The sequence below is a fragment of the Cynocephalus volans genome, chromosome Y (genome assembly GCF_027409185.1).
Source record: "Cynocephalus volans isolate mCynVol1 chromosome Y, mCynVol1.pri, whole genome shotgun sequence".
Taxonomy (NCBI): Eukaryota; Metazoa; Chordata; class Mammalia; order Dermoptera; family Cynocephalidae; genus Cynocephalus; species Cynocephalus volans.
The window spans coordinates 8,224,874-8,252,599 of record NC_084479.1 but is presented as its reverse complement, the minus strand read 5'-3'; the positions used below and the strand labels follow the sequence as shown (position 1 = coordinate 8,252,599).

The 27,726-nt window shown below is 35.8% G+C and overlaps 1 protein-coding gene across 1 annotated transcript in view; it reads left to right on the top strand.

Annotated features, from left to right (window-relative positions):
- Positions 1–620: 620 nt before the first annotated feature.
- LOC134368912 (kinesin-like protein KIF27) overlaps positions 621–27,726 on the top strand; it is a 44,520-nt gene continuing 17,414 nt past the window's right edge. The window contains exons 1-5 of the mRNA XM_063085149.1: positions 621–915; positions 8,501–8,701; positions 11,448–12,406; positions 17,993–18,136; positions 27,443–27,649. Of these exons, the coding sequence (XP_062941219.1) occupies positions 621–915; positions 8,501–8,701; positions 11,448–12,406; positions 17,993–18,136; positions 27,443–27,649 (1,806 nt within the window). The remainder of the gene's footprint in view (positions 916–8,500; positions 8,702–11,447; positions 12,407–17,992; positions 18,137–27,442; positions 27,650–27,726) is intronic.

The window sequence follows — 27,726 nt, the reverse complement described above, 5'->3', positions numbered from 1 at the left end:
TAAAATCTAGTATAGATGTTTACTTTTAACACATGTGTACAGTTTCTTAATTATTTCCTTGCCTTAATTTCTTTTTCATTTTTCCTTTTTTTTTTTTTGTTGGGTGGCCAGTAAGGGGATCAGAACCCTTGACCTTCATGTTATCAGCACCACACTCTCCCAAGTGAGCTAACTGGCCAGCCCTCCTTGCCTTAGTTTTCTAACTCCCTTATTATTCAATATTTAGAATAGTGAACAGGGAAAAATTGCCAATATAGAAATAGGGACACAGTGGAATCCCATGTATTTATTACTTATCTTCATCATTTACCAACTTGTAGCCCCCTCCACACCTAGATTATTTTGAAATAAATCCAGACATCAAATTATTTCATCTAAAAATTAATGACGTGCTTTAACAAACAGATTTACTCTTTGTAACTATTTTATATTGGAGCAAAACCTGCTCTAGTTGACTTTGCTTTAGAGGTGGTTAGTTTATTAGGATAAGAGGAGTGAATAATTAAAATTTGTTTTTTTATTTTGATACACAGGAGTCCAGATCTTACGTAAAATGGATGTCTCTCACACTAGATACTGAACATTAAGTAGAAAATCTATTTAGTAAAATCTAATCTACCATGGAAGAAATACCAGTAAAAGTTGCTGTAAGAATTAGACCTCCACTTTGCAAAGTTCTTCATAATCATCAAGTTTGTGTGAGAGTAATTCCAAACACCACGCAGATTATCATTGGGAAAGACAGAGTCTTTACTTTTGATTTTGTTTTTGGCAAAACTTCCACTCAGGATGAAGTTTATAATACATGCGTAAAGCCCCTCGTGTTGTCACTCATTGAGGGATATAATGCAACTGTTTTTGCCTATGGACAAACTGGATCTGGGAAGACATACACCATTGGAGGAGGCCATGTTGGTAAGATTCTTATACTCTTTGACTTTTATTTGAGACACTGGAAAGAAGCTAAAATATGACAATACCTGACACATAGTAGGTGCTTAGCATATTGGTTGATTAATGAAAGAATGAACAGGATAATCAAATTTAATAAGATCATTATCTTTGAAAGATTTGTTTTTAAATACTAAAGTTTCATTAAATAATCTAATTTATGGCTATATTTCTTTGAGGGGGGAAGTTTAAGACACTGTTTAGTGTTCAGCTCTTGTTATTTTGAAGAGAATTTAAAATGATTTAACATGATCAGATTTTGCATCCCTTAGAGTCCTGCAACCAGGACCTTAGGGACAGTAGGAGAAATTTATTATGTAGTTTAAAGTGTCTTTTTCCTTTCATTTTCTAGCCACATTTCTATTTTAAATACTGAATATTTTAGGATAGAATTTATCCTGCTTGTGTGGAAAAGGTAGAATTATAGAATTTTCCTGTACAGGAAACCTTAGAAATCATTTGTCTTCATTGATAAGTGAGGACCTTCACCCATGGAGAGATGAAGCAATTATTTAGTTAGGTGGCTAGCGATCGTGTGGGGATTGCAAACCAAGTCCTATGTTGAGATTGGTTACTGTGTTATTTTTCTACTAAAAGCAGATTTTTTTTTTTTTTTAAGATGATCGGTAAGGAGATCTTAACCCTTGACTTGGTGTTGTCAGCACCACGCTCTCCCAGTGAGCTAACCGGCCATCCCTATATAGGGATCCGAACCCATGGCCTTGGTGTTATCAGCACCACACTCTCCCAAGTGAGCCACGGGCCAGCCCTTTAAGGGCTTTTGTTGCACATATGCATCATTGCTTAAAATTTTAGTTAGTATTCTCTATATGTATAGCACCTCCCAATATTTTTTTCTGTTTTCATACTTCTCAAATGTAGACTATATGACTTGCAGGTAACTTTTCTCATTACATGCATGGATGGGGGAAGGTTTGGAGAGTGGCTGTGTTGTGTGAGGAAGTCTTCATTCCAAAGATTAAATGGAGGGGTCTTAAGTGCCCAATTACTCTCCCACCCCCAATTTTTTAAAATCACTGTTCTACAGGATTTGGAGATTACAGATGATAGATTATTTTAGGGTCTCACAATGAATTTGGTTTTTCTAGTATAAGTTGTTGTTGTTTTTTCTTGACGATTGTAGCTTTTTTTTTTTTTTTTTAATTGGCAAATGTTTTATGATCTTAATGACCCAGTATGTGCTTTATACCAATAGGGATTATGAAATGCTCAGAGCTTGGTGACTTGATTGTAGCTATACTGTTTTTATGTTAAGAGGCCATGAGTACAATTTTAATTCTGTAAGAGGAAAAGTTATTAAAATTATCAGTTGTCCTAAAATATTTTAACTGCTCTTCAATTCTCTTACGTTAGGAAAAATAGACCGCCATTAAGAATAATTTTTGATGTTTTTTCCTACTTTTTTTAATTTAAGAATTCTTTATAAAAAGAATTGCAAGTGATACATAAGAAATTTACAAAGTAAAAGCTCCTCTCATCTTCAAGAAATAAATGTGATGCATATTACCCATATTACGCGCACATGTAGTTTTTTTGTTTCGTTTGTTTGTCTAATGAGATATACCTGTGGGTCTGTAACTTTCTTTTTACATTTAATAATATAAAATATCATTTCACTTTTTTCCGTTTGGCTCCTACACTTTTACCTCATTTTTTGGCTATATAATATTCCATAGTGTGAATAGGTCATAGTTCATCCATTTCTGTATTTTTTTTTAAATTTATTTTTTGAAGCCATTTTGGTATTAATGGACATTTAGATTGTTTCTGACATTTTTACCCTTCTAAAAAGTTGCAGCGATATATCTTTGTATATTTAACTTTGCATACAAATGTTTGTATTTCTGTAGAGTAGATTCCTAGAGATGGATTTGCTGAGTCAAAGAGTATGTACATTTAACATGTGGATTGATTACCCTGACAATTTACCCTGCAAAAATGCTGTATCAGTTTATGTTCCCACCACCAATGTGGTGAAAGTCATTTGCTGATATCCTTGCCCCACTTACTGATACTATAAATTTAATTTTTTTTTTTTTTTTTTTTACCACTTGATAGGTGAAAAATTGTACTTAGTTGTTTAAAGTTGCGTTTATTTCTTGATTTATTTGTGAAATTGGTGAACATTTTTTATTTTTTACATTGTCTCCGTAGGGCACCAATCCTGGTTTAGACATCTGCTGTTTGATCATTGACCATGCAAATAATGTTTGTTTTTCCCTCCAATAAATATTTATTGAACATCTGCACTGTCCAGGGTACCATGGTAGGCACTATGGCAAAATAAAAATCTCTTATTTTTGAATATGATGCTTATTTAAACTAATATTCATTTTCCTGCTTCTTAGAACCTTGGCTTTAGCAACGTTTACAAGGTATAATCTTTTCTAAAAACTTTTGTGCACCCTTTAGATAGCATCAGCTAAAAGATGGCTGTTGAGGTATGAAATTTTACACGTTTTCCCTCTGAAATGGTCTGTTTCAGGAATATAAGACTAACATTGCAAATATGATATTTAGTTTACCAAAATACATATTGAAGCTTTCTTAGCAATATTGTTTGAAATTCAGTTTTTTGATAAGTCTTTTGAATTACTGTGCTTTGTTATCTGTTGAAGTGAGGAATAAATGAGCTATTTCTGATCAATCGAATATTCTGGCTAATCTAGAGTACTTATCTGTACTAGAGTTTGAAAGGGTTTAGATATTGGCTAGTTCCTAGAAGCTCTTAAAAAGGAATCTTCAGTTTGTCTTGTACTGGAAAAAAACCTACAGCTTCCTTTACTTGCCACACAATGGCAGTCTTGCATCTTAAGTTAGGTGAAAGGCAGCCATCCAACTTAATAGAAGTTCAGATTTTCAGGGTGATTGTTGCTAGAAAGCTAAATTTTGATAATCTTTAACTTGGAAGCAAGTTGTTTTTAAGGTTCATCTGTAAGCCAACTATTTGTTGCTTGGAATATATTTTACATGGAACCGTGCTAAAAATTGTGGGGCCTACAGACACTTATTTAACCTTCGGTCTCAATTTATCTCTCCACTTATTTTAAATTTTATTTCTTACACTTTTTTTTTTTATTACTTTTAAAATTGTAGTAAAATATATAAAAATGTACATAACATAACATTTACCATTGAACTACTTCTAAGTTTACAGTTCTGCAGTGTCAAATACAGTGTGTTAATGCAGTCATCAGTATTTCCAATTTTTTTCATCACCCCAAACAGAAGCTGTATGCTCATTAAGCAGTAACTCTCCTTCACACTCACTCTCCCACATCCTATGGTAACCTCTAATTTACTTCCCGTCTCTATGAATTTTCCTGTTCTAGATATTTCATAGAAGTGGAATCATACAGTACTGTCTGGCTTCTCTCACTTAGCATGTATCAGAACTTCATTCCTTTTTATGAGTGCATAATACTCCATTGTATGTAAACCATAGTTTATTTATCCACTCCTCTGTTGGTGGACACTTGATTTGTTTCCCCCTTTTGGCTCATGTGAATAATGCTGCACTGAACATTGGTGTAGAAGTATCTGTTTGAGTCCTTCGTATGCATTTTTGTAAAGCTGCTTTAACTCCTTTTTGAAACAAGGTGGGGCATAAATAAATGTTCACTCATAATGTTATTGTACTGGTCTGTTCTCGGTTGTGGAAGCTGTAGGCTCAGGTAATGATGGAGGAAAACAGGTGTCGAGATGTTCCCTTCCTCATTCCTGGACTGAGGTCTAGGCGTAGGCAGAACTGACCTTTCTGTACTTCTGCACATATCCTCTGTGTCCACCAGACTCTGCTGGCTTCCTTGCCCTTTGTTACCCCTTTCTACCCTCAAACTCCCTGCACCTTTCCACCCCACCCAGAAATCTCAGAACAGATGCTCTTGGCTAAGTGTGAAAAAATATGATACAAGGACGTTTTTTTAAAAAAGAATTCTTGATAACATTAATGAATTATGGTCCAGTGATTAGGAGTCCACCCAGCCCACAATAAATGATCTAAAGAAAAAGACAGTTTAGTACAAAGGACTGTCAAATAAATTGGTCTTACCTGAGGTCAGTTGTCAGTTTCTTGCTTTTTTTTTTTTTTTGCAACTGGCCAGTATGTGGATCTGAACCCTTGACCTTGGTGTTCCTGCTTTTGTTTTGTTTTGTTTTTTGTTTTTGTTTTGGGCAGCTGGTGGGTAAGGGATCCAGACCCTTGACCCTGGTGTTACAGACACTGTGCTCTAACCAGCTGAGCTAACCCGCCAGCCCCGGTGCTCCTGATTTTTTTAAAAACAGTATTTTCTACTTCAGAAATTACATATTGTCTTAAAGCTCCAACATTTTTATTTACAGTGGCTCCCAGTAGTAGTGGGGACTCTAGTGAATACCCCGGGATGGGGTGGCTTTGGGCAGAGGCAGCCCTTGTGTAGAAGGATTTTTTTATGAGCCAAGGGCCACCTCCTTGGATCTAGTATTTAATGAACAGTGAATTGGTGAATTGGGAAAGGTAAAGGATTTATAAGACAGCATGACCTATTCAAGACATAAAATACCACCCCATATAGTCTTATCTCTTATATTAAAGTGGACATTTCTACTATACCTGCCTGCTTTGAACTTCGCTGGTGCCACTTATGCCTCTTGTGTTCAAGGGACTTTCAGTAACATATTTTCTTCGTGTGTGTGTAGGTGCGCATGCATGCGTGCATGTGTGTGTCAATACATTTTCTTACTATATCTTTTTGTCTTAAACTTACATAAATATCATTTAGTTTATTGGATTGTCTTGTCATTTGGTTGTAAGCTTCTTTGTTTTATGTTTCTTCCAATTCTTTTTTTTTTTTTTTTTGGTGTCTGGCTGGTATGGGAATCCGAACCCTTGACCTTGGTGTTATAATGCTGCACTCCGACCAGCTGAGCTAATCGGCCAGCCCATTCCAGTTCTTTACAGTATATTTATTTAGTTGATTTTAAACTATATTTAAACTTTCACTGTATATTTAAAATTATTTCTAATGGTAAAAATTCAAATATTTAGAGCTCTAAGATAAAATGTAAAGTTTTCCTTTCTTTTCTCTCCCTATTCTAACTCCCCAGAGGCAACTACCATTAAGTTTTTTGTGTGTATTTTTTCAAAAGTATTCTTTGTATAGGTATGCATATTTTCTTTTACCTGGATAAGATTTGCTCTGCAGTTATTTTTTTTTAACCTCATAGATTTTGGACATCTGTTTAACAGTAGTTGCATGGTATACCATTGTTAACTAGCCATTCTCCTACAAATGGATTTATTAGGTTCTCTGGAATTTTTCACAATTGCAAGCAAACTTTACTGATATTTATATGACATCTTTAGGTATGTGCACATGTATTTCTGTAGGACTTTATCTGAGTTAAAGAGTGATCACGTTTAAATTTTTGATACTAATTATTCTCCAAAAAGGCTGGACCAGTTTATCTTCTCGTGGTATGTTAGAGGACCAGTTTGCTCATATCCTTGAGAAGACTCGGTGTTATCAAATTTTAAAGCTTTGCCCACGTTGTATTTTAAACACTGAATAATTATAAAGTGGTTAGATCATTGTGTGCAAAATTTATCGTCAAGTACAATAATGTACTTTTTTGTTTTTTGGTTTGGATTTTTTTGGTGGCTGACTGGTACAGGGATCCAAACCCTTGACCTTATTGTTATAACACCACTCTCTAACCAACTGAGCTAACAGGCCAGCCCCAATGATGTGCTTTTAAATAGTATTTTAGTCTCAGTAGTATTAATAGTTGAGAGAATGCTGGGTATATCAGCTCTTACCGTATCTTGAAACTATTAATAGCCCTTTGTTTTTAAACCACCTTCCCTGCATCTACTGTACCATTTCTCTTCCCTTTGCAGCAGAACCTTGAAGGTGTCCTCTGTGACTCCCTGTGACCAGTTTTCCTCCCCCATTCTTTCTTCAGTCCACTCCATTCACCTTTCATCTCCACTGCCACTGAAACTGCACTTGTCAAGATAATCATAAATGACCTTCACTTTGCTAAATCCAATGGTCAGTTTTTATTTCTCTTCTTACTGGACCTATCAACAGATTTGGTACATATTCTCCACTTGGTTTTCAGGCTACCGCATCCTTAGTTTTCCTTCTACTTAAATGTTTGCTCCTCAGGCTTTCTTGCTGGTTCCTTATAAATGAACCAATAAATGAGGTGCCTCAGGGCTCACTCTTTGGTGCTCTTCTCTCCTTTTTCATTTTTTGGTCTCATCCAGCCTCATGACATCAAATACCATCAATATGTAGCTTACTTTCAATTTTTTACTTCCAGTTCAGACTACTGTCTTGAACTCTGGACTCATAGATCCACTGTCTATTCAACCTTCCCAGGTGAAACCTAATAGACATCTCAAGCTTAATTGGTCAAACACTGAACTGCTATTTCCCTCTCAAGCCAATTCAACACCCACTCTTCCCCAGATCAGTTGATGGCAGCTCTAATGGCCCAAGACAAAACCTTGGAGTCATCCTTGACTCATTGCTTTCTCTCACATTCCATATCCTGGAAGTCTAAATGGTCTGTCAGGGAATCTTAATGGCTCTCCCTTGAACATAAATCCAGAATCCAGCTACCATCCTGATATGAACCACCATCCTGTCTATCCCCTCACCCCCTTGACTCCCGGATTACTGCAGTGTCCTCCTAAGTGGGCTGCTCATTTCCACTCCTGCAGAACAAAACAGCCAGAGAGGTCTTTTAAAATCCTAGGTAAGAGTGAGTTATTACTCTACTCTAATGGCTGTCATCTCACTCAGAATAAAATCCAAAGTGTACAGTGGTCTACAAAGCCCACGTGATCTCGCTTCTGTCACCTCACAACCTCATCTCCTGCCACGCTGGCCTCCTTGTTTATGGTATTATACCTGTTTAGTGCCTTCACACTGGCTGTTCCCTCTGCCTGGGATGCTCTTTCCTTGGAAACCCACGTGGACCCCCGGCCACCTCTTTAAAGTCTTTGCTGAAATGTCAGTTTCTCAATGGTGCCCATCAGGACCTTCTTATTTAAAGTTGCAAGCACCTCCCACCCACTATATAGTCACATTTCCAGTTCCCCTAACCTTGCACTATTTTTTTCTCTAGGGACACTTACCTCCTTTTAATAAACCATGTGATTCAGTTATCAGTTATTCTTTTTTGCTGTTGTCTTTCTCTCCTCAGTAGAATCCCACAAGGGCTGGGATTCCCCCCCCCGCCCCCCCCATCTTGTTCACTGATGGTTCCCAGGGTTCTAGAATAGTGCCCGGCACATGGTAGGTACCAAATAAATATTTGTTGAATGAATACCTGGGTGAATTCTGAGTAAGGGATGCAAGTGAAAACTTTTACCTATGAATTTTATAGTTGTGGTTTTTTTTTTTATAGTTGTGAATTTTATAGTTGTAATTTATAATATAGAGAAATATAAGAAAATAAATTTATTAACTGTTAATTTTGAGTTATAGTTTTTCTTATATTTAAAGTTCTAGATCTGTTTTCTTTTCTAAATTTTCAGCTTCATTTGTGGAGGGTCAAAAGGGTATTATTCCTCGAGCCATTCAAGAAATATTTCAAAACATCTGTGAAAATCCTAGCATTGACTTTAGTATTAAAGTGTCTTATATAGAAGTATACAAGGAAGATCTAAGAGATCTTTTAGAATTGGAGACATCCATGAAGGATCTTCATATTCGAGAAGATGAAAAAGGAAACACAGGTAAAGTAGCTTACTTTATTGATAGCCTTCATTAGCAAACAGAGATAATTGAATTCAGTTTCTGGATATAGTACAAAGAATCTTTAAGAAAAAGACATACAAGCAAAACGAGTTTGTTTTTACTTTAAAATCAAACAGCTTGTTGATTATCAGTGAAATCACCCAGGTGAAAAAGCAGAAGTTCAGGCAAGGTAAAGTTGCTAATTTGTAATTCAAGATGTTTGTTTCCTGTAATTGCTCCCCTCTGGATTGACCTTAAGTGAGACTGTGATACAGGCTGTTTGTTTTTCTATGTTTTTTTTTTTTTTCTCCCAGAGCTACCGGCATGGAGATGGCTTTTTCTCTTAGGTGTTCATCCAGCTCGACCCAGAACTTTGCTTTCTTCATCTTTGATTTTTGTCCCAGCACTCCAATTTCTTCTTCTCTCTCTCTTTTAGAGAGTTTATGGTTTTCTTATCCATATTGACATTTATTTACCTGTTTGGTGTGCTTCTCAACAAACAGGTTGACTTCTCTGATTTTCTGTGCTAGCAACCTGTTAATCTCATTCACTAATACCTATCTGTTTGGAAATGAGAGTAGTATGGGAGGGTCAAAATGCAAGTATTTTAAAGAATAATGCTTTTCTGCTTAAAAGGTAATGTTTTCTTTATAGAACATTTGAAAACAGAAAAATAATAGGGAAGAAAATTAAAGATCGTCTTTAATCTTGGATTCTAGAAATAGCATCTTCTCTTTTTGGTGTGTTTCCTTCCAGATTTCTTTTTCTGTACACATGTAATTATTTTTAAAAAAATATATATGCAACCCACATATAGTTTTGCACTTCATTTTTTTCACTTAATATTTATATTATTTCACTTAATATATTATATTATATATTTATGACTCTTTGTGGTCGTGGTAATTTGTCTCATGAGTGTATTATAACAATTTATTTAACTAATAGTCCATTATTGGACGTTTAGGCTGTTTTCAGGATTTCTCTATTTTTATTAACATTGTTCTCGGACTGTTGTTGGATGTCTTCCTCTCCTAGAAAGCACGTTTAGTAGAACCTTCCTAGAGGTAAAGAATCCTGCCAGAGGAGTGACTCCATAGGGGACATTTCTAGCAGTTAGGAAAGTAAGATGTCTCTTGTCATTCAAATGGAAGCCTGCAGGGAGCAGTAAATCTTGCCTCCATGGAATGTCCTAGTAGCTTTGGCATTCCTGGATGTTTGAAGAAATTGGTTTTTGTTTTATTTTTTAGGAAGAAAGTATACATGGTACTTTATAGTATTGTTACATAATTATTGAACAGTTCATCTTTGTTTTGGGCTTCTGTATCTTATGGAATATAATTATTGAATGTTTTTATCTTTTATCAAAAAGTTACGGAAACTCCTACGTTTATCATAAAACATCAAACAATATAGAAGTATACACTACCACTCCCGATAATGATCCAAATATTCCATAGCTGATATAAATCCTGCAAAAATTTTGGAAGGATGTAACAAATTATCTTAAGACAAACTGTCATGTGTCTTGTATAATGTCCCACTCATAACTAAAGTGCATTTGTTTGACATATTTCTGTAGTACCTCTGTGTGAAGCAGTGTTCACCCTGGCTGCTGCACAATTAGCATCACCTAGGAAGCTTTTTAAAAAGCTTCTCAGTGGTTCTGATTTAATTGGTCTGGGGTGGAGCCTGATCATCGGTACTTTCTTTTTTGTAAGCTACCAGGTGATTTGCAGCTACGTTTGAGAACCACAGTGCTAAGTTATAGTCTAACATTAAAAAAAATTTCATGGAAGTTTTACTGTGATTTATAGTTACATTGCCATATTCTATAAACCCTGATATTTTAACTCTGACTGTTTTTAGTACAGGTACTTTAGAACTTTAAATGAACTAGGTTGTTAAAAAAGTGTTATGATGGAAATAATGTAAGTAAAATGATTATTTTTCAAAGAAATAGTGACATGACAAGGTCTGAGGAAAGAGGAAGTATAGCATAGCACTGTAATCTGAGCATGGAATCAGAAGCTTTACTGTTCTGATTCAAATCCCAAATCCACCTACTCCATTTTGAAATATTTTTGGATATAAACACAGAGTTCAGGTAGTAAGCTTAGATTATTTTTGGTCCTTATTCCGCTGTTGTGATAGAAACTTTTTTGCTTTTTTTGAATTGCTATCTCATCTGTTTATTTTGCACTCAATTATGTACGGCATATCCATTTTCAAACTGGATTTTTCACTTATTATTGATTATGATTCCATAATACCAAAAATCCTTAAAGATGGCTTGAATATTAATGAAACTGAAAAGAAACTAATTTCTTTTAATTAACCTACTACTGATTAACTCTGTTGAATTATATAATCTATTATCTTTTATTAGTCTATTAGACTGAATAAATCAAAATATTAGAATAAAGAGTTTTTCTTTTGTCAGTCATTTTAAAGAATTGAGTGTGATGTGTAACTCCAAAGAAAATTGATTTTTTAAAAAACATTACACCTTTTAGAATTTAAATATCAAAATGAGTTCTTTCTGTTAAAACAGGTCCTTTGGAAGAGTATGTAAAATTACTCAATGATGTTGTCTTTGGTACTATTGTTTGAAATGCTGTTGATTTTTTTTAAAGGGGCTATGTTGGCTGGCTATTTAGCAAATGGATACTGTTGTGTGGTTAATTTAACTATACTGGATTTTGATGAAAACTTTGGTTAAAATCTTGCTATTGCTATTTTAAGTGATTGTTGGAGCCAAGGAATGCCATGTGGAGAATGCAGATGAAGTGATGAGTCTTCTGGAGATGGGGAATGCAGCGAGACATACAGGTACCACCCAAATGAATGAGCACTCCAGTAGATCACATGCAATTTTTACAATCAGCATTCGCCAAGTTAAGAAAAATATGGAGGCAGCTAAAGATGGATCTTGGTATTCCCATTGCCATATTGTCTCAAAGTTCCACTTTGTGGATTTGGCTGGATTAAAAAGAGTAACCAAAACTGGGAATACTGGTGAACGGTTCAAAGAGTCCATCCAAATCAACAGTGGGTTGCTGGCTTTAGGAAATGTTATAAGTGCTCTTGGGGACCGACGCAGGAAGAGTTCACATATTCCGTACAGGGATGCTAAAATCACCCGGCTTCTGAAAGATTCCCTGGGAGGCAGTGCCAAGACTGTCATGATCACATGTGTCAGCCCATCCTCCTCAGATTTTGATGAGTCCTTAAATTCTCTCAAATATGCCAGCAGAGCACGGAACATTAGAAACAAACCTACCGTAAACTTCAGCCCCGAGTCAGACCGTATGAACGAAATGGAATTTGAGATGAAGTTGCTTCGAGAAGCTTTGCAAAGCCAGCAGACTAGTATCAGCCAAACTAGCGAGATCCATCGAAAGGGGACTCCTGATAAAAATAGGATCCAGTCTCTTGAGGAGCAAGTAGCTGAGCTACAAGAAGAATGTCTGGGTTACCAAAATTGTATAGAAGAAGCCTTTAACTTCCTGGTTGACTTAAAAGGTGCTGTCAGACTAAACCAAAATCAGCAACACAAACTGCAGGAGTGGCTTAACATGACCCGGGAGGTCTGGAAGCCTGTCCTTACCTCTTTCCGAGAAAACCGAGAAACTGGAAACCTGGAAGAAGGATCACAGCATATTACACTTCTCCAGCTCAGGAGGGAGCTTAAGAAATGCCAGGTACTTAGACATCATTTTTGTGAGTAAGTTGTTTAAGGAGTAACTTGTCTAAATTTCTTTGGCAAGTAAATTCCGAGTCATTTTGGAATTACTGAGGTTTTTAAAAAGGACAGTATGTAGAATCTCATTTGTCTTTCCCTTATTCTTTCTTTCTACCACCGCCTCTTTTCCTATTGCTTCCTCCTCACATTTTATACCTTTCTTTGCTGCTCTTCCTTTCTCCTTTGGTTAAAATGTATTTTTATATGCTTTATTTATTAAATGGAACCTTGTACATTTGGTTGTTTATAGGATGGAAGAAACACATTTTCAGAAACAAAGTTACATAGTTTACTCAGTTTTTCCTCCCTCTATGGGTTCTTGAAAGAAAAGAATACTTAGTCCCTTGAGTCCGGAATATAGATTTTAAAAAACCCCAACAAATCAACATATTTGATAATATTTAAGGAATGAAGATATGTTCAAGTATGCATATGGCATATACATATATTGAGTTCAGAATTACATTTCTCCACTTTTCAGTCAGAAAACATTTATTGCATGAACGTTTTGTGTCATGGAGTAAATACTGGAAAGTAAGACACACGTAGTTCTGCCTGCATGGAATTTGCAATCTAGTGGACAAATGGATGGTCCTTCAGTTGTTCCATAAGTAACAGGGTTCCCAAATTCCATGATGCTGTTCATTTTTTATTTATTTTTTTTGAAGAGTGGAAAATGGTGGAGGAATATAATACCTGCCACTTAAAAAAAAGAAACAAAAAAAACTGTGCCATAGCACATTAATGCCATATTCACATTATAGGAATTTAGTTTTAGCAAAACAACATCATTCATCACATTATGTTAATGCTGTTATTTTTAGGTATTTTTCTTTCATATTTAATTTATAAACTTATTTTTACTCTATATTACATAAGAGCTTTAAACATACAAACGTTTAAGTAACAGTATAATAAAAATAATTTAGTATAATACTAGAAACCTGAGAGATTATCTTTTAAAAAATAATTTGCACATTACTCAGGATGGGAAAAAACTATTATTGAAAAAAGAATCAGAGTCATAATAAGACTGACTCGAAAGTAAAAGCTTTATTTATTTATTTTTTGACTTTTTACTATGAGAAATTTAATACACATACAATAATTCCAGCTACAGCAATCAGCAACTCATGGCCAATCTTATCTTATTTGTACCACACCACCCACTTTCTTTCTGCCTTCCCCCTGGATTATTTTGAGTAAATCCCAGTATCAAAGCATTCATCTGTATATATTTCAGTATGTGTCTCTAAAAGATAAGGACTCTTTTATAAAAGACATAACTGCAATATATAATCACATTTTAAAAATCAATGCTAATTCCTTAATATAATCAAACATTAAACATGTTTAAATTTCTCCAAATCTCTCCCCTTCCCTCTTTCTTTCTTACAATTGATTTGGCTACATTAGGATCCAGACAAGTTCTGCTTCTTGCATTGGTTGCTATGTCAGCTGTCTCTTGAGTTTCTTTTAATCTATAGCTTCCTTTCATTTAATTTTTTTCCTTTTATTCCATAAAGTTTCTCAAGGTTTGTATTTGCTGGCTCCATCCCAGTAGTGTCATTTAACATGTTCCACCATCCCTTGCATTTCCTGGTGATTGGTTGCTAGATACGAGGCTTGGATTCACTCAGATGAGATGTGGCTTCAGAGGTATATGTTCTTACTGCAGGAGGCCCATTATGTGTGGTAGTCTCTCTGTGAAATTAGCAGTCATTGATGATCATTTGCTAGATCCATTATTTTAATCGAGGTTTGCAAAGTACCATACTGTAATTGTTTTATTCCCTCTTTATTTACTAGCAGGGATACATTGCTAGACAGAAAAGTTCCCTTCTCAGCGGTTTATGGTTACCCTAGCGACAATTCATATAGGAAAGACAGGAGAAATGCTTAGCTCTTCCCTTTTTACTTACTGGTTTTAGAAAAATATATCATTTCCCTGTTATCTTCCAGAGAGACTTGAGAGTTAGTTTGCTTTTGATTTGTTGTCATCATGGTTTTTTGTGGTGCTAAGATTTAGTTTCTTTCTCTTTCTAGTTTGCGTTTTTGTACTACTAATGGGTTTGTTCTTTCTTGTGTATTTATGGAACTGATTATCGTTTTTCGGATTCCAGGTGCAGGACTCCCTTGAGAATTTGTTGTACGGCTGGTTGTAGTGGTGAACTCCCACGGCTTTTGTTTGTCTGGAAAATATACTATATCTCCTTCATTTTTGAAGGATAGGTTTGCTGGATATAGTGTTCTTGGCTGACAGTTTTTTTCTTTTGGTATTTTGAATATATCATCCCATTTCCTTCTGGCCTGTAGAGTTTCTGTCAAGAAATCTGCCATTACTCTGATAGGGGCTCCCTAATAGGTGACACGATGCTTTTCTCTTGCTTCTTTTAAGATTCTCTCTTTGTCATTGAGCTTTGCCAGTTTGACTATAATGGGTCTTGGAGAGGATTTTTTTGGGTTGAATCTATGTGGGGATCTTTAAGCCTCCTGGATCTGAAGGTCCGAGTCTCTCCCTACACCCAGGAAATTTTCCATTATTATTTAATTGAGTAGGTTTTCCATGCCTTTTCCTTTCTCCTCCCCTCTGGAACATCCATGATTTTAATGTTTGTGCACTTAAGGTTGTATGCTAGCTCTCTTAGCTTTTCTTTATTTTTAAGACAAATCTATTTACTAATATATATTTTTTACATTCTTTTTACATTTTCTTACATTCAGATGTTGTAGAGCAGTTGTTGGTGATGGTAGAGAGGAAGGGGGAAGGAAATAGGGTGGGAAGAGTAGGAAGGAGGGAGGGCTTTGTTGAGGCCCATGGCAACCCCTCATTCCAGCAGAGGAGACCAGGGGGTTCTGGCAGTGGCTTGGTGATCATTGCTGGGCTGGTTGTGGATGTCAGTGGGGCAGGGCTGAGGCCCTTGACCACCACCCCCCTGACCCCAGTTCAGGAGCCTGGTGCGTTTCCTGCAGCGGCAAGGTGGTCATCACTGGGCTGGGTGTGGTCTTTGTGGGGGCATAGCTGAGGCCGACAGCCCTCCTTCCTCCTGCTTGGGAGCCCAGGGGGCTTCCGGTCTTTCTGGGTTTTATGGATGTTCTTTGGTAGTGTTAGACTTTTACTAGTTAATATGAGACTTTGTCTCTGATCTGTGGGTATTTTTTTTCTTCTTTCAGTTCTGTGTTGGATTATTTGCTGTTCCCACCACTTTAACTCTGCACTGGAACTAATTTGTTGTCCTTTGCTTACTAATAAAATGGAGAAATTTCCTGTGGGGACCAGCACTTGAGCCCTGTGGTTGAGCTGCATTGCTGCTTTGCTGCTGATTCCCTGGGGAAGGCTTTTAGTGCAGCTCAGGTTTTAGTTGTTGACCTTACAAGTGCTTCCAAGTCTTGTGAGATCCAGTACACCTGGGTTGTGTGGAAACTCTGGTCTGGGCCTGAGTCTTTTCAGCAAACTGCACCCTCTGCAGTTCTGTATTCCTGACCAGTCTCCACTGAGTGGGTCTCTGCTGATTGGAAGGCAGATCAGCTGTCCATGCTGTGCCCCAGGGTTCCCCCAGTGGGCCCTTCTCCCCCACTGCCCACACTCCAAACACTTCCCATGGGACAGGCCGTGTGCCAGTCTTTTGTGATGACTCACTGGCCCCTGAGTGACTCCTCTCTCCTATGTGGGTCCACAGGAACACTGTTAGTGGTTTTGCTAGCCTGGGGGCCACTGAGGCCCTCTTCTCTCCTGCTGCCTCCTCCAAGCAACTTCATATGAAGGGCACAGCTGCAGCTTTTGCCAGCTTTTGCTCTGTGGGCTCACTAGGGCCAGCTTTAAAGTGACAGGTGCTCGAGATGGTTGGAGTGGTCCTCTCCTTCTCTCTTCGTGACTTCTTCTGCCTTCATGAACTTAGTAGGTTTCTCCTCCTCTTCTCCCAAGCTCTTGTGGCCATAGCTTTGCTGTCGATCGATGCTTCATAATAACTGTAAATTGGTTGATTTGTAGGAGAGAGTGACACTGGGGACCGTCTATTCCACCATCTCAACTGGAAGCCACTTTATTGCCTTTCTTATTCCACATTTTGAATGCAGGACTAGTATTTTAACATAAAATGAACAGATAAACACTCTTTTAAGTAAATAATAAACCGAGTAAAACTGTTATAAAGTATATGTAAAAATATTTAAGTAGGCAGACCTAAGGGAGCAATTATATTTTAAGCTTCTCAAGTAGACAATTAATTGCCCATTGAAAGAGGATATTAACTAAAGAGAATTATAGTTACTTTTTTTAATTGAAACATAATTGATTATATGTATTTATAGGGTACAGAGTTGACTGTCAGTATTTGTGTATATAGTATGTGATGATCAAATCAATTTTATTACCATGTTCATCATTATAAATCGTAATTATTCTTTGTGTCTCTTTTCAATTACTCCCTAACCCTCCTCCCCCTCCCCGCATATCTTATTTTATAGACTAGAGAAGTCACATAGGTTATATAACCATATAGCATTATAAGGACCATCAGGATTATGCAGCTCCTCCTTATTTGGTAATTTAAGGATTCCAAGCAGAGAAATATAGGGACTTGCCCAAAGCCGCACCATGAAGCTGTAGCAAAAGCAAGACTGGCCTCAGTCCATAGGTTCCCAGTGTGGGGGCCTATCCACTGCCCTTCCGCATCCGGAAGAGTCACACACATACTATGCTTTATGAATTAAATTTTATTTGTGAAGTGAACACTATTTTTGTAAATCGGCTACCCATTCTTGGCTTTCCCTGTAGCTTGTAGAAAGAGCACAGGCTTTGGATCCAGTTAGGCCCTGGGGTTGAATCTCAGGGGTTTGGTTTATCCATTGTATCTTTGTAGGAAGAGGTTTTAATCTCATTAAGCCTTAGTTTCTTCATGAAAAGGAAGCATGCCTATTCAGTGAGAAATTTTAAATACTAAGTCAGTATCTGACATGAAGTAGGCCCTTGACAAATGATCATTTTCTTTCTGTTTATTTAATCTAAAATTTGTTTTGCGATTATTTGCATATTTCAGTTTTACTTAAAAACAGGCAAATTCACCAAAAACCAAGAAATAAAACTATTTAAGCCATATTTTCAGACATCTTCAAAATATCTCTCTTGATAGTGAAAGTGTACAAAATCAACAAATATACTTTATTTAAATGCCCAAATGCTTTCTTATTTATATCCTTGATTTTTAAAAACCCACTTTAAAATCTCACAACATTTCTAGCAAACTTGTAAAAATCTTATATAATGTTCTCTAGAACCTAAATAACTGGCTTTCATATGCAGGAAATAAAAATCAGGAAAATATTCCTGTCTTTACGATAATTAGTTCCTGTGTTACAGCAGTGATAGGTCCTCTCAACTGTTTCTGCCTTTCTTAGAAAAAAATCAGAAAAAGTTGAAAAAGAAGGGTAAGAAAAACGTGAGACATTGTCAAGCTCTCATCAAATCACTGTTTTTGTGGTATTGTGTGGGTTCTCCTGAGTATTTTCCGTAGTGAATATCAGTTGTGCCTTCTTTCCCTCCTAGTGCGCTCTTGCTGCTGATGAAGTTGTATTTAATCAGAAAGACCTGGAAGTGAAGGACCTGAAGAATCAAGTGCAAATGATGGTACAGGAAAATGAAGGACATGTTGTATCTTTGCAGGAAGCACAAAAAGTGAATAGATTGCAGGTAGGGTTTCTTAAGGTATCTGTCTCTGAAGATTTAGTTGAAATAGTACCTAACTAAACAGAATAGCATTTTCGATAGTAAATGGGAACGTTTTACAAAGGCTTGCTTCAGTTGAAGAGTTCTGAACATAGGTATCTGAAAGAATTATTATAGCTTTCCCCCTAAATCTGCTTAAAGAGAAAAGATTTTTTATTGTTAACCTGACTTTTACTTCACAAATATAGAGATGGTTTCCAGGAACTTATTTTACAAATCATATTGTGGTTATCTTTTCCCTTCCATTGTTTGCCAAGGTACTAGGCAGTGTGATATTAAGAGTTGAAAGGTAAACATATAATTTAAACTTTTTTTTATACCCTCATGAGTGATTTTCTCTTTAAATTTGGTTAAATCATTCAAATTCTCTGTCTTAGCTTTCCTGTTATTAACATGGATATGCCTGCAGTGTAACATAGTATGTCCCTGGCTTTGACTCCCCTACCCTCCGGATAGTTAATGTCATTTCAAGCCTTTGGGTTTCTGTCAGAGAGAGAGTAACCAATGCCCCGAGAAATAATCTGATCCACCACAAACTGGATTTTGATTTTGACAGTATTTTATTTTGTTTTGTTTTGTTTTAACTCTTTTAATTGTGTAATAATTTTTAAATATATATAAAACAAACTGTATTGCTCAGGGATTTATCACAAAGATAACAGCTGGGTAACCACCACCAGGTCAAGAAATTGCAAACTGCCAGGCCTTCAGAAGTCTTTAGTGCCTCCTTCCAATTACTATCCCTCCCATTCTCCTAACTTGTAATGCTTTTCCTATGGTTTTTCTATTGAAGTATGTTTCCTTAAACACTACAGTTTAGTTTTTGGAATTGTTATAAATTTATTCAGTAAGTTCCTCAGTATCTGACTGCTTTTATTAAACATTTTGTTTGTTAGGATTCATCCATGTTGTATGTATCTGTGTGGCTTGTTTAGTTTTATAGCTATATAGGATAGTATGAATATATCACAGTTTTTTTTCTGTTCTACTGCTGGTGGTTATTTGTGGTTTTTTCCCATGACTTTTTTTCTTACATGTCCCTTGGTACACATACAGCACACACATCTTTCAGATTTGTGCCTAGGAGTTGAATTGCTCGGTCATAGGGTAGGTGTATCTTCAACTTTAACAGATAATGCCAGTCTATTTTCCAATTTACATTCTCGCCCAGCACTGTATGAGTGTTCCTGTTAATCCTCATGTTTTTGAACATTTGTTATTGTTAATTTTTAAATCTTAGCCAATTTGGTAGGTATGTAGTATTATTTTATTGTGATTTTAATTTGCATTTTCCTGATGACTAGTGAGGTTGAGCATTTTTTCTTGTTTTTGGCTATTTGGATGTTCTGTCTTGTGAAGTGCTTGTTCAAGTCTCTAACTTGTTTTTCTATTGGGTTGTCTGTCTTTTAGATTAATTTGTAGAAATTTGTTATATATTCTGGATACGAGCTCTTTGTCAGCTACATGGTTGCAAATATTTCTTCTCTTTCTGTGGCTTGCTTTTTACTCTCAGTGATGCTTTTTTTCTTTTTAAAATACAACAAGGATATGCACATTTATTTGTTCAAATAAATACATAAACTGAATAACAGATGAAGAATAAAATACTATAGAAAGTCGGGCTTTAAATTTTTATGTAAAATTTAAAGAGATGTAAAACTTATTAAGGTTTACATATTTCATTTTAAAATCTCTATCACTATTTGAAATAGGTCTCTAAAGTCTTCCAGAAGTATGCAAATATCAAATTAATTTCAAGAGGAAAATGAATAAACTTTTCAAAGGCAAATTAATTTTTAAGCAAATCAACAAGTCCACTTAATAAAACGAAATCAAGGACGGAAACTAAATATCTAAGTTTAGCAACATTAATTGCATTAAAAAAAATCAATAAAACAGAATATAAACTGAAAGACACTTCAATCAGTTTGTGGAAAAATAGAACTGAAAGATAATGGAAATCTTTCCATGAATTTTTTGTTTGTTTGTTTAAATTTTTCTTTTCTTTTCTTTTTTAAAATAATAAGATCATAGAAAATATGTTCTCTGACCACAGTAACAGAAGGAAATTCAGGAAACTCACAAATGTGTGGAAATTAAACAACGCTCTTAAATAAACAATGGGTAAAAAGAAAAATCACAGAGAAATTAGAGAGTACTTTGAGATAAAGATCAAAGTGCCACATATCAAAATTTATAGGATGCAGGGTTCATGCAGTGCTTAAAAGAAAATTTATACTTGTGAACACCTAATATTAAAAATAAGAAAAATCCCAAATCAGTAATGTGAACTTCTACTTTAAGAAAATAGAAAAAGTAGAACAAATTAAACCAAAAGCAAATATAAGTAGAAAATAACAGAGATTACAACAGAAATATATGAAATAGGGAGTTAAAAAGCAATGGAGAAAATTTTAAAAAACCAAAAGTTGATTTTTTAAAAAGACCAACCGAATTTGCAAACCTTTATCTAGACTGACCAAGAAAAAAGAGAGAAGATCGAAATTACTAAAATCAGAAATAAATAGGGGCATTATTACATTGTCACTATAGCTTTTTGTGTTGGTAAGATTTAGTTTCTTTCCCTTTCTCATTTGCATTTTTGTTCTACCAGTGGGTTTTGTTCTTTCTTGTGTATTCATGGTAGTGATTACCACTTTTCAGTTTCCAGATGCAGGACTTCTTTGAGGATTTCTTGTAGGGCTGGTCATGTGGTGGTGAACTTCTGCAGCTTTTGTTTGTCTGGAAAATACACTATTTCTTCCTCATTTCTGAAGGATAGTCTTGCTGGGTATAGTATTCCTGGGTGCAAGTTTTTTTTCTTTTAGTATTTTGAATATATCCTCCCATTTCCTTCTGGCCTATAGAGTTTCTGTTGAGAAGGCTGCTGTTAGTCTGATAGGAGCTCCCTAATAGGTGACTAGATGCTTTTCCCTTGCTTCTTTTAAGATTCTCTCTTTGTCTTTGAGTTTGCCAGTTTGACTCTAATGTGTCTTGGAGAGGACGTTTTTTGGTTGAATCTTGTTTGGGGATCTTTGAGACTCCTGGATCTGAAGGTCCATGTCTCTCCCTATACCTGAGAAGTTTTACGTTATTATTTGGTTGCATAGGTTTTCCATGCCTTTTCCTTTCTCCTCCCCTTCTGGAACACCCATGATTCAAATGTTTGTGAGCGTAAGGTTGCCTGCTAGCTCTCTTAAATTTTCTTCTTTTTGTGACCGGTAAGGGGATCGTAACCCTTGGCTTGGTGTTGTCCGCACCACGCTCAGCCAGTGAGCGCACCGGCCATCCCTATATAGGATCCGAACCCGCGGCCTTGGCGCTCCCAGCGCTGCACTCTCCCGAGTGAGCCACAGGGTCGGCCCAAATTTTCTTCATTTTTAAAAATGCTTTTTTCCTTCTTTTTTGTTTGCCTGGGTTATTTCAAAAAGACTATCTTCAAGATCAGAAATCCTTTTGTCTGGTTGTACTAGCTTGCTGCTTCAGCTGTTGTTTGTGTTTTATATTTCATTTTGTGAATCTTTTGCTTCCATGAGTTCTGCTACCTTCTTTTTTAAGGTAGTAATCTCTTTGTAAATTTCCTCCTTCATATCCTGGATTTTTTTTTTTTTTCCCCTCATTTCATTGTGTTGTCTGACTGAGTCTCCTTTTGTCCCAGAGAGTCTCCTTATGATTGTTGCTTGGAATTCCTTCTCAGTTATTTTAAGGGTTTCCTCCTCTGCAGGGTCCGGTGTTGGAGAATTGCTTTCTTCCTTTGGTGGTGTCATATTTTCTTGTATTTTTGTATTTCTAGTATCTCTACATTGATATCTGGTCACCTGGTACAGCAATTGCTTGTTCTGTTACTCTGGAGTGGACTTTGAGGAGAGAGACGACATCTTCTTTTTCTAGTCCCTGCGGACTCTCCTTGTGTCATGTAGTCCAGTGTCTGGTAGACTGCCTGCATGCTGCTCTGGCATCAGACCGCTTTTTCCGCAGCCATGGCTGTGGTTGCCACCCATTCAGAAGTGGTGTTTTTGGCGTGTTCTCTTGCCTGCTTCTGGATGGAGGGGGCTGTGGCCCTTGGCTCCTTCTCAATGGTGCCTTTTGATGAAAAGACTTCTTGTTGTAATCAAATTCAGCAATCTTTTTCTTCATGGTTAATGATGTTTGTTACCTATTTAACAGGTTTTTCCTTTTCCCAATCCTTCCCTTTGAAGATACTTTATTATCTTCCAGGAGCCTTATTGTTCTGCTTTTCACATTTAACTCTGTAGTCTTATAGGAGTTGATTTTGGGGGTAAGGGTAAAGTTCAAATTACATTTTTTTTCCCATATAGATATCCAGTTGTTCCAGCATCATTTGCTGGAGACTGTTCTTTAACCACTGTTCTGAATGCTGTCTTTATCATAAATCAGGTCCATTTGTACATGAATTTGTTGTCTATTTCTGGGCCTTCTGTTGTATCCTATTGGTTTATTTGTCTATTCTTGAGCCAATGTTACATTTCTTATTTTTTGTAGATTCATAAAAAGTCTAGACATTCTGTAGAGCAAGGCCTTCTGCTCTGTTCTCCATCCCTACCCCTCTTCAAATGTTTTCGTCATTCCATATGAATTTTATTTTATTTTTTAAGAAAATTTTTGTTTATTTTTTTGTAACAACTTTATTGAGATATAATTCACATGCTATAGAATTTAACCTTTTAAAGTATACGATTAAATTGTTTTTAGTATATTTACAGAGTTGTATAACCATCACTACTATTTAATTTTAGAATGTTTTTAACTCCCCAAAAAGGAATCTTAAACTCATTAGCAATCATTTCCCATTACCTCCTTCCCCCAGCTCCTGACAATCACTACTTTATTTTCTATCTCTATGGATTTGCCCATTCTAAATATTTCAAGTAAGTGGGATCATACAATATGTGGCCTTTGTGTTTGGCTTATTTCACTTTAGCATGATATTTTGTTTTATTTTTTTTTTAATTGACAAATAATAATTGTGTATATTTATGGGGTACAGTGTGATGTTTTGGTCTATGTATACATTATAGAAAAATTCTGTGAAGCTAATTGACATATCCGTCACCTCACCAACTTATTTTTGGTGGTGAGAACATTAAAAATATATATTTTTAGCAATTTTGAGATATACAATACATTATTATTAACTGTGGTCACCATGCAGTGCACGCTTATTCCTCCAGTCTAACTGAATCTTTGTACCCTTTGATCAACATCTTCCCTTTCTCCATCCCACATAAATTTTAGAATCAACTTGTCAAGGGCCTCAGAAAAACTTGTGGTTTTGGTTGGGATCACATTAAATCTATAGATCTGTTTGGAAAGAATTAACATCTTTTGATTATGAGTTTTTTAGTCCATGAACATGGTATATTCCTCCATTTACTTACGTTTCCTTTGATTTTTCTAAATAATGGCTTTTTGTGTGTGCGTAGAAGTATTGCATATGTTTTCTTAGATTTATTCCTAGATACTTGACTGTTTTATGTGACTAAGAATGGAATCTTTTTGAAATTTTATTTTCCCAATTTCCTAATTGTTTGTTAGTATATGGAATTGTGTTGATTTTTGTATATCGAGATCTTATAAATCCAGTAACCTAATTTTTTAATTCTAATGTTTATCTGCAAATTCTTTTGGATTTTCACTTATAATTATATCACCTGCAAATAATGACCATTTAATTTCATCCTTTACAATCTTTTAATGTTCTCTTTCTTTTCCTTACCTTTATGTATTTACTGGCATCTCCAATGCAATGTTGAATACAAGGGTGATAAGCAAGCATCTTTTTGTCTTGTTTCATAGAGGAAGAGCTTTCAGCATTTCACTATAAAGTATGTTTGCTATAGGTATTTTTTATTTACCCTATTTCAAACTAAGGAAGATTTTTTGCTGAAAATTTTTATTGTGAATGAATATTCACTTTTTGTATCAAATGATTTTTCTTTTATTGTATAATTTTTCTCCTTTTTTCAGCTAATGTAGTGAATTGATTCTTTTGCTTTAAAGCAATCATATTTCTGGGATAAACCCCCTTTTTTTTTTGTTATTGCTCTGATGTCCTATTGTGTTTGGGGGTCCCAAGACCACCATCAGGTTGGATGATGGACTTAGAGGACTCAACATAGAGCTAAGATTTACTACATTGAAAGTATACAGTGCAAGATCAGCAAAGGGAAAAAGGACATGGAGCAAAGTCCAGAGGAAACCAGGTGCAAGCTTCCAAGAGGCCTTTCCCAGTGGAATCACACAGGATGTGCTTAATTCCCCCAGCACTGCACTTGTGACAATACATGTGAAATGTTATCTACCAGGGAAACTCAGTAGAGACTCAGTGCCTATGGGTTTTATTGAGGGCTGGTCATGAAGGTACCCTCTGCCTAGCCTGAGCCAAAATTCCGGACTACCAGAAGGAAAGCAGGTGTTCAGCATAAACCACATTCTTTGTACAAATAATTTGAGCACGGTGAGTCACTATTAACAGTTAGGGTGTTTAGGAATCCTCCCCGAATCCAAGTTCTCAGGCACCTCACAACTTTGTAGTAGGTCTTTTAAAGGATAGCAGTCAGGTGTGCTATGCTAACTCTTTTCTGCACAATTGTCCTAGATTTGGTTTGCTAATATGTTGTTTAGGTTTTTCACAACTATATTTGTGAGTGAGATTGGCCTATATTTTCCTTTCTCATAATATTCTTGTCAGATATCGAAACTAGTTATGTTGGCTTCATAATATAGTTTAGGTAGTGTATTATTCCATCTCTGTTGCTTATAACAAAATACCTGAAACTGGGTGATTTACAAAGAAAAACAACATTTATTGCTTACAGTTTCTGAGGCTGGGAAGTCCAAAGTCCATCTGGTGGTGGTGACAGTGACCCAGTGGTCTCACATTGCAAGATGGTGGGAAGCAGAGAGAGCAGAGAGAGAAAGACAGACTCTCCTCTTCTTTTAAAGTCCTCAGAACCATGCCCCTGACCACCATTTTTAATCCATTCACAACTGCACGATCCTACATTTCAGTTACCATAATAGGATTTCCACCCTCTTAACAGTCACAGTGGGGGGGCTAAGTTTCTAATACATAAAACTCAGGGGACACAACTCAAGCTTCAGTGAGTTTTGGGGGCACATAATTCAATCCACTACAGGTAGTATTCCATATTTTTTTATACTGGGAAGGGTGTGTGAACAATTGGTTTTATTTCTTAATTGCATTGTGGTCAGATAATATACTGTGTATGATTTCATTCTGTTGAATGTACTGAAACTTGCTTTCTGCCTCAGCATAATGCTAGTTTTTGTAAATGTTACAAAAAGAATTAAAAAGGTTGAAAAGAATGTGTATTCTACAATCATTGGGTACTATTAATCTTGTTATTCAAATTTATATTTTTACTTGCTCTGTTTTGGTCTTTTTTTCTTTTTTTTTAAGATGACCATTAAGGGGATCTTAACCCTTGACTTGGTTGTGTCAGCTCCACGCTCTCCCAAGTGAGCTAATCGCCCATCCCTATGTAGGGATCTGAACCCATGGCCTTGGTACTATCAGCACCACACTCTCCAAAGTGAGCCACAGTCTGGCCCTTTTTTGGTCTTTTTGATATCAGTAATTTAGAGACTGATAAAATCTCCCACTATGATTGTGAATTTGTCTTCTCCATTTTAGTGCTGATAGTTTTTGTATTATGTATATATAGAGAGAAACTGTATTATTAAGTACATACAATGGAGCATTCTTACATCATACTGGTAAACTGACCTTTTAATCATTTTTGACCTCTTTTTATTTCTTCTAATGGTTTTTGTCATAAAGTCTACTTTGATATTACAATAGCTACACCAGACTTCATCTGATAAATATTTACATGGTGTCCCTTTTTACATCTTATTTTTAATCTTTCTGTATTTTAGTTGTGTTTCCGGTAAGCAGCATATGGTCAGATAATTTTATAATCTTCTTTTATAATCTTTATCTTTTTGATTGGTTATTGTTCATTTATGATTTTAAAATAATTACTATCATATTTTGGTTAAACTCCATCATTGCATTTTAATTTATTCTTCCAACTCTATGTTCCTTTTTCTCTGCTTTCTTACCTTTTAAAAAAAATTTGGATCAATTGGGTGATTTTATTTTTCTATTGTTTTCTCCATTAACTTAGAAGCTGTACTTTTACTCTTTTTAGTGGTTATCCTGGAGAGTATATACCATGCACCATTGACTTAATAAATTGTAATATTAATTGGTATTTTTGCCCTTTTTCCAGACAATGTAAGGACTCCATTTAGTACTTCCCAAATTACGTGTCATTGGTGTTGTATATTTTAATTATCTGATTACATGATTTTTGCGGGTTTTTTGCTCATTAACACAATGAAACTTTAGGGTTTTTTTCCCCCTATTTAAAGTATTAAAATGAATGACAATTTCTTGTTTACATAATTTTGTGCTTCTGAAGCAAAGATTGATGTTAGAGTTCTCTAGATTATACACACTTCAAAAATTTTCCTTAGAGGACACATAAAAACCTAGAAAACACACACACACACACACACACACACACACACACACACACACACACACACACACACACACACACACACACACACACACACACACACACACACACACACACACACACACACACACACACACACACACACACACACACACACACACACACACACACACACACACACACACACACACACACACCCCGATAGACAGTTTGTACTGCCTTTGACTTCGAAGTTCTCCTTCATTCCAGGACTGTCAGTTTATCTTGTCAGTGCTTTTAGTTTCCTTTTTCACTGAGTAAAGGCTTTCACTTCACTGCACCTGTTACTACTTTCCATTCCCTTTGCTGCAACATCTGCTATTTGCAATTCTTTCTCTACTTTTCAACTTTCTTGTCTCTTGTTACTTCTTGAATTTCACTCAGAAAGTTCATGCTTTTATAAACATGCTAATCAAAGTGCTTTAGTTTGGCAAAGGAACTAGTCACAGTGGATAGGGCATTATCTTTAAATATTTGACTTTTTTGGCTGTTTGTTGCTGCTTACTATTCAAAAGGTTTTCACCACTTAGAACAATCCTAGTTACTGTGAACACCAGAAGAGTAGTCTTTGGATAAATGAGGTTTGACTGTACTGTTAAGATGATTGTGATTTTGGTCAATGTAAAATTCATTTTTAATTGTAATCTGCACATGTACTGAGGTTCTCTATTTTTAAAATTCTCATCTCTCTTCTACAAAGAATGAAAAAATAATAGAACAACAACTTCTTTTGGATCAGCTGAGTGAAGAACTAGCAAAACTTAACCTGTCAATGACTTCTTCAGCTAAGGAAAATTGTGGAGATGGGCCAGATAGCAGGATCCCTGAAAAGAGACCATATACTGTACCATGTGATACTCTTTTGGGACATTATATTTATATCCCGTCGAGACAAGATTCCAGGAAGGTAAAGTCAAAACAGTAATCTTTTTTTTATTTTGAGATTTAAAAAAATTATATATAATATAATGTCACAGTGTATTT